Raw genomic sequence first — 20,501 nt, forward strand, 5'->3', positions numbered from 1 at the left:
GTTCAAATCCTGAAGAGGGTACTGAAATGTGTGGGAGGAGTATAAGAATGGTGTGTGCTGGCTAATCAACACGTGAAACTGACTTCTGCCAAATGCAACGTAAGATTTCAAACTGAAACTTCAGAAGTACATTGAAATGAAATTGACTTGAAGGTGTAATTTTCATACAGCAAAGAAAATACAGTACAGAGTCAGTGAGATTCACACCGGCCAAATGCTGTAGACATCTCAAAGACTAGAAGCCATTTAAAACATCTTGTTTGAGATCTAGATTCTAGCCTGCACCAGGATTTTAATCACGCTTTAATGATATCAACAGCCAATACATAATACTAACTACTTCATGAGAGAAAACATGGGTCCACAACCAACAGGGACGATATACAGCCAACCTCTATAATATTTTGCTAACGCCGATGACATTGCCTTATTGGGTAAAGAAACCCCTGACATTGCTAGAGCCTTCACACAACTAGAAGAAGCATCTCGACCAGCAGGACTTGAGGTCAATGACAGTAAAACCAAGTACATCATAATGACAAGAGACAATCAAACAGAGGGACAATATATTGTTACGAATCTCACTATCCAGGCTCTCTGCAAACTGCACCATACACCACCAACTTAAAGAACTTGACAACTCAGGGCTCCAAAGTAACGTAACACTTTAATAGTTGAATAAGTAACAGCCAATACTGTACAATTGGCAACACGTACACTGTACAAATATCTCTCTTGTTAATAGCCGTTCCGCCATATCGACTCTTGCACTGGCCTCTCCGTCTCGTTCCGGGCTTGCACCGGGTTCAACAGTTCAGGACTGACTTCACACACTAGGCTCGTTGTGTCGGACTCGATCGCAGACCAAGATCAAGACGCCAGCAGTCTCAACTGTACTTGACAGTACTCCGCACTGAACCGTCGTAATGCTCCGTACAGAACCACACCGCTGAACTGTGCTGTAGTCGTTGTAACGAACTGTAGATCGGGAAGTTGTGACTCACTGGTCTCTGATACCTTCGCTCTTTATACAGGGTTCCTACTGGCCTTCTCGAATCGGACAGAACGTCGCTCGACCATTCTGGGTGGTCAGATGACTACAATTCTCGTGACGCTCCTGAGCTGTGTTCACGACGCCGATCCTTCCCGAACCGTCATGTTGAAACTCGTCTCGGCTGACCGTCGTAACTCGTCACGCTCGACCGCTCATCTAGCGCTGGCCTGGGGCGATTGGCGTTGGCTGACTACACACACACCACTACCCCAATCTGTGCCACCACCAGGTTTATAACAATATATATATCAAAATCAAAGACCACGAATTTGAAAACGTCCAAACTTTCAAATATCTAGGAAGTACTATTAATTTCAAAAATGACCTAACAGAAATAAAGGAAAGAATAGCAGGAGGCAACAGGGCATTTTATAGCACCCATCATTTACTTAAGAGCAAAACAATTTCAAGGAAAAACAAGAAAATAATATACAAAACCATAATAAGACCAGCAGCAATGTATGCAAGTGAGACCTGGACACTAACTAAGACATCAGAAAATTTACTTTATACTTGGGAACAAAAAATTCTTAGGAAATCTATGGTCCATACAGGATGAAACAGGGTGGAGGACACGCACTAATCATGAGATATATCAATTATATGAAGACCCACCAATAGTGACTGAAATAAAAAAGAACAGACTACGTTGGGCAGGTCACCTTGAAAGAATGTCAGATAACAGAGGAGCGAAAATCATATACTAAACTAATCAAAAACTAAAAGGCAGGCAACCCAAAGGCAGACACCGAATGCGATGATTTGATGATGTAGAAGCAGATCTGCAACAGCTTGGGGTTAGGGCGTGGAGACGAAAGGCCCAGGAAAGATCTGATTGGAAGGATGTGTTGAAGCAGGCCAGAGCCCTCCTTGGGCTGTAGCGCCACTGGGATGGATGGATGGATATAACAAACAGTATAAATATTTATTATATGTTTGATGAGTTTTGATATCACACAATACATGTTTAGTGATGAGACTCAATAAACATTTTAGTTTTAATGTCTACATTTGAAATATAAAACTGACACGCAGTCATGACTTGCTGCTGTACTAGTAATGGAAAGATTTTTTTCTTACAAGATAAAACTCAAAGTTAAGTTCTCAAAAGTTAAATATCAATAATGAAGGAAGGCTATACTTTAATATTTTACTGTACAGTGTAGATTTAATGGATGATAGTACATCAGCATTATTCAGTCATGATTTAAGTTCAGGGAATATTTAGATTTATATTTAATAAATAAGACAGAAAATTTTTCAAATCTAAAAAAAAAGGGATAGTATGAGATTTTGCTTTTAGACATTGCTTATGTCACTCCCCTCTAGATCCAACCAATGGCATCGCTTTGACATCTTCAAAATAGGTCACAAAGGTTATAATGGCTTCATTCTTATAGTGACAGCTAGGCCTGGTCCTTAGGCTATGATAGTGATTGGTATAGTCTTTTTTTTAATTGATAGACTTAGATAACTATCTAATTTTAACTTGATCCCCCCCCCCTCCCAAAAGTAAATAGGCTGCATGTCCAACTGATTTAACAACCGGGTCAGTTTTACATACATACATAGGCCCATGTGACGTCACATAGAAAGCCAGTGAAAATCCGACTGTTTTGGATGCATAGAAATAAATTACATTAAGTTATTTAAAAAAAAAATAAGATTAAGAATAATATATTCATTATCTGTACATCAAAACACATATCAAAAATTGTCAAAACCACTGGAGTTTCCCTTTAAATGGCTAAGGCTGAGTGCTGGTGTAATTTTAATCCTTTCTCAAAAATTAAACCAACTTTCTTTTTAAATCCAAGAATAAAATAAAATAATGAAAAAGATATTTTGAGTATTTAAAAAAATAAAAAATTTGTTTCCATTAAAGCATTCTAATTTTAATTGGAAATTGAATTGCACTTTGATACCAATGCACTATCTGACTGGTTACAAAAAAAATAAATAGCTTTAAACCTCCACCCCCCCCCTTTCCACAAAAAAACACCTTTAGTACAAACCTATTTAAATGACAACAATAATGGGACAAATAATAAATGAATGATTTAAATGAAATAGCCACAGAGCAGTACTTTTGCCATATGCCACTGAAGACTAGTACAACAAAGACAACAGCTTTCTCCTCTAAGTGTAAGAAGTCTAAGGAGCTCACTCACCTTACATCCTTCACAAGTAATGACACCATAATGAACACCTGATGACTTGTCTCCACACACTTTACATGGGATCACTTCTATTTGAGCTGTGGACACAAGACAACCTACTTCAATAGACAGACCAGAGTTGATTGCATAGTTAACTACAGGAATGTCTTGTCAAGCAAAAGATTAAAGGTAAAGCAGGTTCATGCAAGGGAATTTATAATAATCTGATTTCAGTAGAGTCAGCTGTATGTTATCAGTATAAGACTGAAAGTACACAAAAATACAATTTTCTTTGATATGAATATAGTGCATTCACTTTCTTATCTTATACATTACTTAAAAGAAGATAATTACCACCAATTGTGCATGTCAATTTCAATATTAAACAGTGTATTTTACTATAAGAGATGTTAAAACCAACAGTTTAATGCATGTAATTCAAACGCTTCATTTCAATACATAGAAAAAAAAAAGTTCTCAATTCAAATAGAAGGTTAAAACAAGAAAAGACACAGAAAGAATTGATTAAGTAATTTAGTAAAATTAAGAAAATTGCTTAAAGATTACATTCCACCATAGATTTATTTTCATTTAGCTGTTCATTAGTACAAAGTTCGTTTTTTTTTTTAAACAATTATATTGAACATTAGTTTATAACAGATGGGCTGCATACGGTTGTTATTAGTGTGCATTTATTGTTTAAAACCTCTATATTGTGTATAGGTCTATACATTGTTTAAAATCTCTATATTTATTTGTATAGGCCTACACATTGTTTAAAACCTCTATGTTGTGTATAGGCCTACACATTGTTTAAAACCTCTATGTTGTGTATAGGCCTAAATATTGTTTGATGCCCTGTCCTTTATCATACACATATTTTGTAGATGAGACCTACAAATACTTTCAATTTTTTTTCTTCTGGTCACAATTCATAGCGTGAAGGAATAACTGGGTCTAGTGTCTAGGCTCGACAAGGCACAAGTTCTGCCAATGAGGTAGGGTCCATTTAACGTTTGGTAACCCTTATTCCCACCCCAGATAGCAATGGTAATTACAAGATCAATGCGTAAAGACAAGATTGTAAAATGTTGAAAGTATGTTGTGGAACACGGACAGATTATACGTACACCATTCAGTGCTTTCGTTAGTAGTCACTGCGTCACAGACAGAGCATAAGAAACAAAAATCGAAACTCTTTGCTATATTGGTCTACATAATCAGTCTCTGTTTACCCAGTAACCATCTATTTCAATTGTTACAGACAGGCTATTAGAATCAAAACAAGACAGTTAGGCGTATAGATCACAAGCCGTTGGGGGCATGTCTTGAGGTATCGTCAGCTCTAAGTAGCCCCGGCGGGGGAGAGAGAGGGAGGAGAATATCAACTGTAACTACACGATGTGACTGTTATTGACGTCCTGGACAAGGATCAGTGTTGACTGGCTTAATGCAAGTGTAAGGATTGTTAGGGTGTAAGGACACCCGACTCGAGCAGAGTTGAGCGCCTTAAGGCAGCACGGAAAAACCTTCTCCCAGATACCCGTCCCCCCCCCTACTGGTCCACAAATGAGATAGGACCATAGCGCTCTGAGCATGCTATAAGCATGAAAGTAGCGCTATATAAAAGCTATAAATTATGGTACAGATCACGTCTGCGCTGATGCATCAATCTTTTTCCTTTATAAAGACACTTTGAACCTTTCTAAACCTAACATGATCTCATCTTTCTTAGGTCTTACCTTAAGGCTTTGAGTGTGTCTCTCTCTCTGTGTAAGAGAATAGACAGAAGGAACAGTGTTTCTTATTTTGTATTTGAAAGATTAAGATTCCTAGAAAGTGTTGAATTACAAAGTAAGCCTGCATGTAACAAGATAATAATAACATGTTGCACTAACAGTGGAACAGCAAACAGAGTGGGACTACACATTGTTGACCAACGGTGCATAAGTACAGCCCCAGACACAACGCAACACAAAACCATTTCGACTACTTTCTAGACTAGATTATTTGTAGATGTCTAGCTCTACATTCTAGACTCAATTAGAGCTTCTTGATTTGCATGACCTCATTCCAATCATACCCGGTCAATAACATAACATTGCTTTGATTTGGATGACCGCCAATGGTCATTAGACGCGTTGACCTAATTCAGTTCTATGAAACAAAACGAAAGACTCCGGTTGATGGCCTTTGATATTGTGTGTGTGTTCAGTTTGTCTCAAGTTTCTAGCTCGCCACCCACCTCCCAGTTCTGTCAGAAATGTTGAAAGGAAAGCAATCGCCACTAGCGTTCTATCTAGTGAGGGTATGCCAAGTGAACCTCGAGCGACTGATAATACATTGAGTTAAAAATAGTGTTGATGTCAGCCTCTACCTATCTACAGACCAAACTGTGTAGTGGGCGCACACTTCAAGTGGTCATTTGCTTTCAACAAATAACGCACTATCCGCACAAAAAGGTCAGGCAAGGGCGATCAACCACCTTATTAGATTTCGTAGCTTAATCTATTTCTGTCCTAGCCTTCCCCCCCCCCCCCCCCACTTTCCCAGTCTACCTTACTGATTCAGCAGCAATAGATCGGGATGGTAAATGGTGAAGCATATTTCATAGTAATCAATAGTAAACATTCATGGCTCTTCGACTCCCCCACCCCCTTTTTTTTTTCTCTATCTCGGTGTAACAATAAATAGGGTTGAAAATAAAATGGGGGGGGGGGTCTACAATGTATGTTTCCCAGTACCCACAATCACTCAGTCTCGAGAGACACTTATGGAGACACACTAGTCTCTGTACAGCTAATACCAAGCGATGCAGTGATTATGTTTTGTGTCACGTGTCCCGTCAAGTCCAAGTATCACAACTGACTAACCAGCGTCAAACAGAATAAAGTCGAGACCAAATTGTGCTGATTCTGCACTAGGGGGGTTTTAGTCACATGATCCAGAGATATAGTTAGCATCAAGAGTGAGGCGAGTCGGTTGAAAATGTGAGACGAGCTACGATTATGGGGAAACTCTGAAACTATGCAATACTATTCCATCAAACCCATACACATCATACAAGTTTTTAGCTTTCATCATAGTAATAAATAGTATGCTAATGATCGAATTGTTGTGATCACTCTTATACCTAGCAGCTTGAGGTCAATGACAACTGGAGTCATCTTTAACAACTCGAGCCAGACTTTACAAATACCGGTGTTAGGATTTGAACACTCCACCACTCGGTCACATCTTGCCGATGGCATTAAAACTTTTAAAAATTTAGATGAAGATACCGAATAGGTTGATGTTCTCATTCGTCGCCATAGCTATTTCCTTTCAACAGAATTAGTAACAGAGCCCAGCTAATCACCCTGCTATTGATGTTCTGGTGTCGACATGTGAGTACAACAGATTTAGACTAGACGCAATGATGGGACAGGTAGCGTGTGAGGCATGCTGCTCCTATTTCTGTCACCGTAATTACTAGGCAGTAGAACCGACTTCCTGCCGATAACACCCCAGAAAAACAAAATATGTCATAATTATCAAACATTATTTCAAAGCGCGTGCACCAGACTCAATAATGCAATAGGAAGTTGACAGAACTACTAACAAAAGATATCAAACAATGTCATGTGTAGGCAAACAAAATGTGTAAACAACAAGGTAGTCACGTGCTCAAGTAGCCATGCAATGCCATCTCTTATACATCACAATTTTGATGCTACTTGCATTCCATAATCCCCCCCCCCACCCCGCCCTCACACACACCTCAATGAATCAGTAGTTAACTGAAGCTAACTTATTCCACATGCTCATCGATGCTGGGGAAGTTGGGACACAAGCGATATAGAAGAACTCCTCAAAACAATGCTCCAGAATGTTACAGAAACGAAATATCTACATCTCATTAGTTCGCTCAATATGAAGTTCTCTATTAGTTCAATACTACCAGTGCAGCTTTGAAGATTTGATTTCAGTCTTCTATCCGGTTCACCAAGTGTGTCAGCTGATTTTCTACATCAGGCATTTTAAAAGGATTGCTCAAAGCTTCTCGATTTATTTAGTATTCTTTTAACACTCCTGTGGGTAATTTGATCCAAGATGTTTATGTTTGTTTCTTTTTTCTCCAAGGAAACAACCTGGTTTAGATTAGAATGATTGAACTTTGCTGAACTGATCATGACAAATATCCTTCGCTGAAGCTCAGACGTGAAAAGATGCCTGCTTCGCGAGCTCCTTTCATTCTAATTGATTGTATTTTTGCAAAGCCAAGCTAACTAAGTACATTTTAGACTGTCATATTCCAGCTTACCACTTCTGAGATTTGACATTGTCCAGAAACGAATGAAATAATTTGACCGCAACTGAACCAGCTGCTTGGAAAAGTGTCTTGAGTTGAGAAATGGTTTGGGCAAAGTTGTATAGAGAATCTACTGTAGTGGGGAGAAAAATGTGTTTGGGCTGCACGCGAGGTAACAATGACTTGATCCCACATTCTCATCCTACACTCTTCAGTCTGTCCTTTGACAGAATCGAAACCTTGGAACCACATATAGCGAAAAACCGCCGGCTTGCTATCAAAGCTTTGTATTTTATTTTTTGGTATTTCCCAAATAATAATGAATTAATAAGGTTTGTCTACGAGTATCAATTGTAGTGTTTGTTTTGTCAAGCGGCAAGAATGTTTGTATCGATACTTTGAAACTCATTGCCTACAATTGTGACAAGCATCTGTTTATATAATAGATGACATGTTATAAATTTAAAGCTGACAAAATAAACGTTGTTTTTAAAAATGCCCAGATGACATCTAGATAGTGAGAGTGTGCCAAGAACAAGCCCCCTATTCCACGTTTCAGAACAGGAAAGAAAAGACTTGCGGGGGATCTAAAAAGTCCAACACATTTTCGATCCATTGTTTTTAATAGTTCAAAAGCAGGGCATCTTCTGAAATGCTGTCCTTAAAATGCTATAGTGAATTTAACGAGTAAAGTCTGTTAGCTTTATTTCAAAGGTGACCCAAAGTGAATACGATCGTAAAAAAAAAATAATTTCAGAATAAATGTATAGCGTCTTGTTCAATTCTGTAGAGAAAAGGGTGATCAAAACGATGACTCGGCCCCGAGAGAAATGTCCCTTACCATTTTCCCACAGTACACATTAGCCAATCGGAGATGATGTTAGCAGCAACAATTTTTCTCACTTCCTGCCACTTCCCATTCATCTCCTGGTGGCCTCCCTTAGCCCATTCAAAATGTAAGATTGTGTTAGTTGACTATAATATTTCTACCGGACCGAGGTCGCTGACCTGACCTCCGTTACCGTAACAATAGCCAGGGGAGAACACTATCTAGCCGCTCTGGCCCTTCTCTCGGCAGTGACCAGTGTCAACGAATACTAAAGGCATCGCAGTTTTATAAACGCATTACACAGCATCCGCATTACACCCATGTTGCTGGTTTGTCAAGTTTCGGAAATGTAACAATTGCATTCCATGAGGACACTCTGAAGAGTGAGAGCTTAGTTCCAAGTTCTGATTTAGGGATCGTTGTTACCGCGCGTTGACTTGTAGCACCAAACTGCAGGTAGACAACTAAACCGTTGTAGGCGTAATATACCTTAACTAATAAACTTTTAAACAATGGCTTCCTTTTGTGAACAAAATTAAAAGAACTTTATTTATGATATAGACAAAATCAAGTTGTGATCAAAGGAAGTAAACGTAATAAACTTTAGTAATAATATTATATCCTTTAACAAAATCTTAACTCACTACAACAACACAACCTTTAAGTTTCACGTTCTGGAGTCGCCTGTCCTAAGACCAAATGACGACAATGCTACCTATGTTGCATCATTCACAACCAATCGCCAATCTCTTCCCACTGTCGCCATAGAAACACACACACACAGTCCATAGCAGGGATATGAAACAGAATCCCCAGAAACTACGATCACAGACCCGGATATCAAACTTCACACTATTAGAAACGGGATTTTTTTTCAAAAGGAAGACAGAGAGCTCTAGATTACTAACTTTTAACAATATCTAATAATCTTGAATATTTTGTCACTCAGGTAACTCATTTGTTCAAACATATATGTCATGCTTTCCTAGAGAAGACAGTCCTCTGTACTAAATGTTGAGAGTAACCCACCAGTGTCCATTGCTCAATGTTATCCTGTAGCGTCGACAAGAGGCGGTGTTGTTTTGGGAGCAACGACTTCGTCCTTCAATACTGTGGTTAGAAAACTGGGCCAGGCTCGGTCAGTGACGGACCGACAGATGGTCACACCCAAGGTCAGCCCCGGTAAGCAGGTGGAACTTGGAATATTTTAAAACCATTCTTCATGGATGCTCATCTTCTTTTTGTTTGCCCAAGACAAGAGCTCAAGTCCAAGTGAAAAGCAAATTTGGTGGAAACTTTTGGCATCGTTTAAAAAAAAAAAAGCGTCAGTAACGAAACCGATGCAAATGAGATCTGGTCAAATTTCGGAGGTTTCTCTATCATTCGATGTTTAGACAAGTAATCAGGAAGAAAGAAAAAGGAAAATATATTTTATTCCTCCAGTCCAAGTGAGAGAACTAGTGATGAACGAATCAGTCAGCTGGGGCTTTTGTCTTGAGATTATAGAATGATTTGATTTGCAATATTTGTGTTCTTCTTCTTAAAATGCACTACCGCAAACAGATATGTTCATATTTTTATCTAGGACGAATAATAAATTATAAATAGCTACATTCTTGGTTTATCTGGAGTAGAAACTATAGCAAGTGTTAATAAGCTATGTGTTTTAAAATGATAATTTTTAGCCAATCTTTAGCACTGCAAAAATCGACTTTCTTAACTCCGTTTTTTTAAGCACTAAAGTAATATCCAATTGGTGAAAGTCCGTCTTGTGACATAGGTACAAATACAAACGTATTCAAACCTAAATGGGCAACGAACAAGCGGCGGCATTGCTGATACGAGGATCGACTGCTACTATTGCTTATAGTACTTTATAGTACGCACTTTCATACGTCTCATAACCGCCCATATATTTCTCCACATCGCTTTCTCTTTTATGTCACTGTATTTGATTGCTTTTAAGAAAGTAGACCGAGTCTTGAAAGCATCAAAAAATGTAAACAAAGAACAAATTGTTCAACAGTAATCGTGAAAACACCAGATTGACACAAGCGAACAAGTAAGGAGAAGAAAAAAATAGAGAGAGTGGATGCGGAGGTAATAGATCTGACATCATGTTTACGTCAATAATATTGTCATTGTGCTGCTCTAACTCCTCACTTCCTAACATCAAGGAATACTGAATGTTACCACGAGCCCCTAAACATAGACTAAAATACCAAACAAAACACAACAACAAAAGAACGTGTACTTGAATTGGAATCATACACTATAAATGTCTATGACTCTAAATCCAAGACGTCACTTTTTTTTTTTTTTTTGCTGTACGGTTTATATTTTTGCTGTACGGTTTATATTATTGCTGTACGGTTTATATTTTTGCTGTACGGTTTATATTTTTGCTGTACGGTTTATATTTTTGCTGTACGGTTTATATTTTGTCTGTACAGTTTATATTTTTGCTGTACGGTTTATATTTTTGCTGTACGGTTTATATTTTGTCTGTACAGTTTATATTTTTGCTGTCTTATTTGAACGTTCATTGGGGGTGGGATAACTGAGTCAGTCCTTTCCAACGTTGAGACTACAATGCATAGTGACAGCGCACTAGTGACATACTAGTTCCACTAGCAGGCGCCAGGCCCGTATTGGTCAAGTGTGTACCGCCCCTCAGCGCAGCAGAAAATACACACGAGATAGAGATCAGGTGACTGGAGAGAGGGAAACTCGAACCAGAATAGAAACCAAACGATGATTTGTTGTTGGTCAATAGAAATCCTTTGTAGGGAAACAGACTTCCTATGCACTTAAAAAAAAAAAAAAAAGCAGCTTTAATAGCTATGTGCAATTAAGTCTTTTAATTAAGAGTTGAAAGCCAACGAGAGTAACACGATTGTTAACAAACATCTAGCAACAGCACAAGGAAATACTTGTCTGTTCATGCAAGGAAATGGGCCTACTAAGAACTAGGGATCACCAAATAAAAGAAAAATGTTTCATTAGAGTTGTGCCCCACACTACTACCAGGGCCGGTACTAGAGATTGCGGGGCCCTATGCGAAACGGAAAGCGCGGGGCCTGTTCTGGGTTCTGATAAGTATAATACGTGAAAATTAAGATTTTGTATTAGTCTGAATTAGAAAATAAATTCGTCTTTGCATTTTATTCATACTTTACTAAGTACAAAATCACGAGCCATTTACAGCAGATAAAAGCTGATATACTGGTTAATATGCATGACTGAATGCATGACGCGTAGGACGTTATCATCTTTTTTAAAGTAACGTCTGTATTATATAAGAAGATAAGATTAGATACATTCAGATATGTCTTTAAGATTTACTATCGACTAGTAAAATATCGCTTTTTTTTTAAAGATAGATTTAGATTTATATTTGTATGCTAGTGGCTATTAAAGTAAATTAAGAATTTGAACTTCTTGTTTTGGATAAAATTCGCCTTATTACATTTTTATTAAATGAAAGCTGACAATGCCGTTTTTTTTAATTGCTAGTAGGATTAGTGTTTTCCATACTGAATGACACCCAGAAATGACCATTTTGTCCGTTTTTAAGGAGCTTTGCGTCAGTTTTCAGAAGATTTAATATTTTCAGGAGATTTTCGTGACTTTTTCGTATATTTTACAATTTCACGAGAATTCCAGAAACCCTTTAATAACAAGTTAAAATGGTTTATTTTAATAATTTACACTTAGAATTCGCGGGGGGGGGGGGCTATGAAAGTGGGTGGCCCACTGCGGCCGCATAGGTTGCAGTGGCCTAAGACCGGCCCTGACTACTACTAATACTTTGCACGTGGCTAACACATAACATGGCATGACCGCTTTTCAATTTTTGTGAATGAAATGTGAGCAGCATCTACACTTGAGACTATACCAACACAGCCTTTCAAGTAGTTCTTAATAGTCTGACAGCGGAAAGTGTGCAGTTTTAAAACCGACTGACATTGTACAAACGATCCAAACACTATTGTGCAACTCGAGTTATTGTCAGAGAGTTGTCTAAAGCTTGCACTGGAGGGTACCCATCTATTTGAAAGGGCGCTACTAGTAACAAAAGCCATGTTTCATGCAAAGTAGCAAGTTTAGGACTTTGTACGTTGACATAATTATAATCGTGCTAATCAAAGCTTAGTGGTTGTGGCTATGATTTCTGATTTTTAGTGGACATCACTGTCAATGTTTTCTTATATTCTTAAATCAATACTTGTCTTTGCACATTCAGTGCCGCATTTAGACGAAAAGATCCTAAGAGAAATGGGTACCTTACACGTCCGGGTATTATATGTCAGTGCTAAATTTTTATGGAGACCCCGAACTATAGATTGTGTTGCCTGTAGGTAAATCCTAACCTTTATTGTATTACACCCTGATTTACAGTTGCCTTTCGTCGTAAAATGCTGGTAATGTAATACTATGTTAGTACAAGAAATGTTACACAATTTATACCACTGCTATACTGTCGTTAATAAATTCAGAATCAATTGTTAAGAGACATTATTGATTCAACCAAAGTCAAGGTTGTCATGTTAACGCTGTAGACAAACGTAGGAGACCACGGTGATGCTGGGAGCACACGGTAACATTGACCGTTCTCTACTGCGGTGGAAGTCAAACGACTGCTAGAAATACTTGTGTTAATACATTTCATTGTTGGGGTCAACTTTGTCAGAGCGAATCCACGTCATTCTACCTTACACGTGACGTGCTGAAACTGAAACTTGACTTATTGTTGAGTTGTTGGTCCTTTAAAACATAGATTGTTAAGTCCGGGTAGTCTAAACTGTATCAACAGAAGGGCACATCTTCCAGCCCTATCCACCCAACTAAGATCTAAGGGAGTCAAAGGAAAAGAAACAGCGCTACCCTAGGTCAGTGTGAAACTAAGATTCTTTCAATGACTAGTCAACTCGCTCCGCGCCGCATATCATTAGGGGTGGACTTCTGGAGCAGACGTCAAAATAAAAAAAAAAAAGTTTAGCCGGCCAGGGAGTTGACCCCAGTGTCCATTATTTCTGGTTATCTGCCCCTGTGTGACCTTGAAGAAACATTACTCCACCCATTTAGGGGGACTACAATAGCCTTTAATTTTTTTTGCCTGCCCCATTTTATTTTTGGTGGCTCAAGGTGTTCGTCCCAAAGTGACATGCCCACGAGACTGTGATAGCCTTGAAGATGTGCCCTTTGTTCAGATCAGGCGAGTTCAAAACACAACGGATGAATGGATGAGGATTTTTCATTTTCATAGAGAAAAAAAATATAAACAAGTTAAATCCATGGCAGATGTTAGCATCATTTGTTAACCAGTCGAAATTTTAATTTTGGCATGTCTAGTTTGATAGCCACCTCCTCCGTGTTTTTTTTTAAGAACTAGCCTGATCAACTAAGAGAAATGTGTCGGGCGCGGTGCCTACAACAAACTGGAGTTGGAATTAAATTTATTATTTTGAAAAACAAAAATGGGGGTTCGGTGAAAACTCCACGAAATGTCACAAGGAAGAGGAGATCAATTATGAATGGACCATTTTACATTTCCTGTTACAGACGCACACACATACAGAATGAATCTATTCGTGATTTTTGTCCCAACTACTTCTAAAAGCCTATTCCAACTAGAAATGGACCCATTTAGCTCATCTGGTACAGGGACCACTGACAGTTCGGAAAGCATGACAGCGCTCAGCATTGGGAAACAAAAGCATTTTCAACGTGACAGCGTCAGACCGACAATACTGATAAGGTAATGGAGAGGTCACCTTGGCTGACCATTAGCGTCTGCAAAACGTGGCGCTAGACTAATCAGTGCAACAGTTGTCACGAGCAAGGAGGCACTACTGGGCACAATCCTCACAACACAACCTCGACAGTCTTCAAGGCCATGGGGTCACGTCGATCGTTCGACCTTGAAACAATACAACTGATCAGATCAGGAATGACGGCCAGGAGACAGAGGCGCCCTACGTCATCTGATAGCAGTGTCAGATAATAAGAGAAAGTCAAGTCCCCTTCCAGTAGGATGAGCAAGAGTGAAATCAATAGTTTGTAGGAAGATTATAACCACGAGGTGTGTGTTGTGGTCATTGCCACACGGACAGCAAGACATTGCTTTGGGAAAAAAAAAAAGGGGGGGGGGGGAAGGCGAGTATGATGAATGTACACTACAATGCTGAACGAGAGGATGGCTAGGGCCTCGTAAGATGTTTGGAGCAAACAAAGATTTGATGTGTTTACATTGCTACGTTCAGTTTGGTTAGACACTTTCCCTCTATGCTACATGACTTGAAGTAGCCGTATGTGCTATTAACTGTTTAATAAATCAAACATCTCAGACAGGTATCAGTCAATTATAACAATATCGGAATAAAACACGAAGAATTCTTTTTTTTTTTTGCCCAACGAAGACCACTTACGGAAATGAAAGTAATTCTGTCTGCAGTCAAACATCGGGTGTAGTGATTGTTTTGTTTTTTTTTGTTCTGAAGGGTCTGGCCCACTTCAGTGCTTGCCTATTCTGTCATTTTCTAAATATTGCCTTCGGGTTGGGGGGGGGGGGGGGTGATAGTAGCGCCCTAATAGAACTAAAACTATGGGAGTTAAGTTTTAGGGTAAACCGTTCGTTGTGACCGATAAAGTTGAGATTGTAACAAAAGTCAAGGACGCAATTATTATCTCAAATCATATGATTAACAAAACACAGTGTATTTTGTAGGGAAACCCGTTAGCTTCGTACTATTACTTTTTAAACAAATTAAAATGCTATTAAAAATAATGCAACGATCTACCTCGTATGCTCGCTTTTTATAGCTGGCTATAGAAGATGAACACAAGTATTATGTTCGTGTATCATGTAATAGAGAAGATTTCGTATAGAAATGAACTAGTTCGGTCAGCTAATAATAATTCTATACCATTATTGGGAGATACAGAACAACTAGCGCTAACAATATGACGGATATTTAAAGAGATCTGATAAGCCGGCGCTCGTTCGGCCAGGATGGACTATTGTTCTTGACTTGCTTGTATTCAGCCCGCCCCTCCCCTGGTGAGTTCAGCCAACGCTAGGACCAGGTCATCGAACCTGCTGGCTGACTCCATGTGCCATCTCCCCGTTCTTCCCACACTAGCCTCTTATCACAGAGATAAATATACAGAGAGGGATGGACGACCACTATGGCCCTCGCAGCGGGTTACTGTTGTGTTGCCATGGCTGGTATCAGATGACCACTACCTCCATAACAACAGCTCCATTTGTCAAACTAAACAAAACGGACATTTGAAGGCAGGAAATAGGATTTTGAACAATCATTTCACTACCATCTGCTAATGTCGTGAAGTCTGTACTTACACTTATTTTTTTATTGACTAATATTACAATTATAATTATTGCTAAGCGTCTGACAAAGATTCCTTTATGTTAAAGTGAGCTTCAACGAAAGAGTATTGCGTGACTACACACAGCAGACCTAGTGGCATGCCCTACCTAACGAGTGTAATGTACACACATACCAACATGATCAAGTCGAGTGTTTCTTAGGCCCATCTCAGTTCATTCATCTTACCTTGGACTCAAAACAGACATGAATGGATTCAATATCGAACTGATAGGGGGCTGACTAATCAATACTACAAGCACCCAAGACAACTGTTCAATAACTAGTGAGAAACGTGAAAGCCTGAGTTTGTGTAGAAAAAGAAACAAATACTTCTGGACAATGGCTTAGGGTTCTGGGGGGGGGGGGGGGGGGGTAAGAGGACAGGATCTGAACTCAGGATCATCATGACACGACGTTACATCTACGAGAGAGAAGCTACGCGGAGACTTTCTAGGTTTCATCCTTATTACTTTCTTATGCTATGCAGAACTACTAAACAAACAAATATTGGGTCACTAAAATACATTTGTTAAACAATTTACATCTATACAGTATAAACAAGAAAACGAAGGTCTTGTCATTCTTAGCAAATATTACTTAATGCAAAGCTCCCCTCCTCTTTTATTCAACTCCTGGCCCTGTATACATTATATTCATTTATTTCTGGAGCTAGAGTGATTTGATCCAAATTTACAGAAAGGTTTCATTACAAAAATGACATTGTGGCAGTGCTCAAGAATTGATCAAATACAATTATGTGCATTTCAGACCCATATGCTAGGACAAATTTGTACAAATACTTCTTCTTTCCTAGTGCTATTAGAGCATGGAATGGGTTGCCTGAGCTAGCCAGGAAAACCAGTGACTTGGCAGAATTTAAGTCATTGGTTAATATGCATGACTGAATGCATGACACATAGGATGTAATCATCTTTTTTGAAGTAACGTCTGTATTATATAAGATAAGTGGAAGAAATCCAGCGTCTAGATCTATTTCTGTTCCCATCATGACTTGCATTCCAACAAGAGAACAAATGGGCAGGGATGTAAAACATGTATTGCAATGGGCAAAAGTCTTGAGTGTATATGCTGATGAGTATACAGACATATCCAGGAGATCATCATCCTTGATTAGAATGGTAATGTGTTGATTTTGTTAAATGTTTGACATATATTTCAGTACGTTTCTTGAAAAGGGCCATTAATCCTTCAAGCAAATGGATGTATGGAGAGACTGGAGGGCATCTGATTTGATGGAAAGAGTCTTAGAAGAAAAAGACCTATAGAGCCAGACAAAGTCTGTGTTAAGCAGAGCACTCACCTCTTGTGTTAGAAACCCTAGACTCCCCTCCACTGTTGGGTACAGGTGGTGAGAACTGAAGGCTGCTCTCTTCTGAAGGAGGAAATCAAATAAAAGTTCACATGACTAACATCAACACCTAGACAGCAAAGCTCAAACATACATTTCATTGATACACCCATGCTCCTTAATCTGTCCGAACCTGATCAGAACACAACCCCCCAAGGGTTAGGACAAGATCTCAATGAACACAGAGCAGCATTCAACTACTCAGAAACAGCAGGAGAAAATGACTGGATTAGTCACAACAAAACTAAGAATGAATTTTAAAAAGTATGACACCATGAATCATCATTTAGTCTAACACCTTTTAGACTGTTGATAATTGAACCAATTAACATGTTTGTTTATGCTTTCCTGTTTGATAGCAGCACTCACCATTGTAATATTGTTTTGTCTGGCATTACGCCTACTAGAATTTCTTTTTCCATTGACAAAGCTCTTTTTTTTTATTGCTTTGGTGGAGTAATTTTCTCATGCTGCCATTATATACATTATATACGAAAGTTATAGACAACGTCATAGGAATATGAATTCACTGTACTTATCTGGTTAGTCCATGTGAATATATGAAATGAAAGATTATGTACTTCCAAACTTCAGCCTTAAAATTGATACATCTTATGGACAAATGGTCATCTGTTTCTATGGTCAATGAGGACATCATGTGGCCAAAATAATGACCAACCACCTTTACTTTCCTTAACTAATGCCAGATACTCATTAAAGTAGGGTGGACTCAGGGGCATCCTAAATATCTTGAATTTCTAGTCTTCATTGAGATTTGAACCCCGGTCTCTCATTTCAGAAACAAAGTGCTTTTCACTCAACCCACAAGATCTTTCTTTTATACAACAGGGCAAAAGCATGCATAAATGTATGCTAATACACAATACACACTTAAGTTTAATCAGAAGTTTGGTATTATTAAGTATTTTGACACTATGACATAGTGATGCAGTGCAAATCTCCCTTACTTTAATAAATTTTCATAGTGGGCAAGCCACATTCTCAATGCAAGATAGAATTGTATAGTTAGTTACCTGTTGAAGGGGAATACTGTACTGAGTGAGGCAGAGCATTGTCATCTGAAACAAAAGGAACCCAATGTTATTGCTTAATGGTTATATTCACTCAAAGAATTGAATGTGTAACATTACAATCCACAAATGTTATGAACTGCACAGTAGAAAACACTTCAGACAACACTTGACTACAAGTAAATAAAACTAGCCTAGTACAAACACCCTATTCAGACCATAACTTCAGACATGAATAATTTCTTAACTGTCCCTAACAACAAGAGGTAATGTGAAACAGTATTTTGGTGCTAAGAGTGGGTTCAAATCCTGCTGGAGATTAAAGAATAAAGACTTTCTGCTTGAGGCTATGAAGCCTAGACTTTACTAGAACTGAAATTAATGCTTGACATTGAAATAGTCAAAGAAATATATTTACTTAATCATAGGATGTGAATGCTCAGGTTGCATAGATTCCCCCCCCCCCCCCCCAAGCATTACTTCATCAAGGATTGAAACTTCAATTTCCAGACTTGCTAGAGTTTACATAATACCATTATCAAGAGTGATAATGAGATGATGACCAGTGATATAGAATTCACCAAAGTTTTAAACCTTCAATTTTAAAATAAAAATGTTTCTTAAAAGTTGTACCTCGAACCAATGTCATCCCAGCATCATTAGTAACTGTTTGGGACACCGGTGGGATATAGGGTGTCCCATCTTCATCTGAAAGAAACAAAAATACAATTAAAATCTATTAAAAAGCTTGATACACGTATTGAACAGAACTCTGAAATTTTTAATGCTGCAAAATATATTTCTAGCAGTTGCTTTTAGATTTCTTTATTTTTTTACTCTACCAATTAGCTAAGTAGAACAACGCTGAAATCTGCCTGGTCCACAGTTATCAAGTTGAAAGGGTATTTGAAATGTGTGAATAATTGCTGATGTTAGAATAAAAGCATTCGAAGTATAAAATTCTATTTGAGATGAACTGGATGTATTGGAGTCCATTACAAAAAGTACAGCACTTAAGTTACAGGTACTAAGATACACTCAAGAGGTCCTTAAAAGGATGAGGAATCTACAACTTCTATCTGGGTAGAAATAACTCAAGATAATAAAAAATGCTGACAATAAGGAAAAAAACAGGGGGAGACAACAAGGCTCAAAGCAATTATCAGTATGTTCAAAAGTTACATGTTCCCAACTGTAACTATTTTTTAAAGGAGAATTTTGAATTAGTACCTCTACTTCAGACGTACACTTTAGTTGCATACTTGATGCTATTAAATTAATAGAAAACAATTTCTTTAAAAAAGAAAGGGGGCAGAATAGAGGGAGAGTTCTAACATTCTCAACATTTTTGACAAGACACACCTACCAGCAATTTACAAAGCATATGCTTATCGAAACATCATTACATTTTCATTTCTCTATGTATCTGGAGCAAGGTGTAAGGAAGAAGTCAATGGTCACATCTAATCTATGTATCTGACAGGTAAGCAAGGTGTAAGGAAGACATCAATCTAATCTGTGTATCTGACAGGTAAGCAAAGTGTAAGGAATTCAAAGGTCACATCTAATCTATGTATCTGACAGGTAAGCAAGGTGTAAGGAAGAAGTCAATGGTCACATCTAATCTATGTATCTGACAGGTAAGCAAGGTGTAAGGAAGAAGTCAATGGTCACATCTAATGATATATGTATCTGACAGGTAAGCAAAGTGTAAGGAAGAAGTCAATGGTCACATCTAATCTATGTATCTGACAGGTAAGCAAGGTGTAAGGAAGAAGTCAATGGTCACATCTAATAATATATGTATCTGACAGGTAAGCAAAGTGTAAGGAAGAAGTCAATGGTCACATCTAATCTATGTATCTGACAGGTAAGCAAGGTGTAAGGAAGAAGTCAATGGTCACATCTAATAATATATGTATCTGACAGGTAAGCAAAGTGTAAGGAAGAAGTCAATGGTCACATCTAATCTATGTATCTGACAGGTAAGCAAGGTGTAAGGAAGAAGTCAATGGTCACATCTAATAATATATGTATCTGACAGGTAAGCAAAGTGTAAGGAAGAAGTCAATGGTCACATCTAATCTATGTATCTGACAGGTAAGCAAGGTGTAAGGAAGAAGTCAATGGTCACATCTAATAATATATGTATCTGACAGGTAAGCAAAGTGTAAGGAAAAAGTCAATGGTCACATCTAATCTATGTATCTGACAGGTAAGCAAGGTGTAAGGAAGAAGTCAATGGTCACATCTAATAATATATGTATCTGACAGGTAAGCAAAGTGTAAGGAAGAAGTCAATGGTCACATCTAATCTATGTATCTGACAGGTAAGCAAAGTGTAAGGAAGAAGTCAATGGTCACATCTAATCTA

At 38.2% G+C, this 20,501-nt stretch overlaps 1 protein-coding gene across 3 annotated transcripts in view; it reads right to left on the minus strand.

Annotated features, from left to right (window-relative positions):
* The window catches only part of LOC106077990 (probable nuclear hormone receptor HR3), a 42,995-nt gene that overhangs the window by 10,962 nt on the left and 11,532 nt on the right, over nt 1–20,501 (minus strand). For all 3 annotated transcript variants that reach the window (XM_056017103.1, XM_056017102.1, XM_013238707.2), the window contains 4 exons: nt 18,761–18,835; nt 18,131–18,175; nt 17,049–17,120; nt 3,226–3,311 (listed from right to left, as the gene is read on the minus strand). In XM_056017103.1, coding sequence (XP_055873078.1) covers nt 3,226–3,311; nt 17,049–17,120; nt 18,131–18,175; nt 18,761–18,835 — 278 coding nt within the window. The remainder of the gene's footprint in view (nt 1–3,225; nt 3,312–17,048; nt 17,121–18,130; nt 18,176–18,760; nt 18,836–20,501) is intronic.

This window comes from Biomphalaria glabrata, chromosome 18 (genome assembly GCF_947242115.1).
Source record: "Biomphalaria glabrata chromosome 18, xgBioGlab47.1, whole genome shotgun sequence".
NCBI classification, from domain to species: domain Eukaryota; kingdom Metazoa; phylum Mollusca; class Gastropoda; family Planorbidae; genus Biomphalaria; species Biomphalaria glabrata.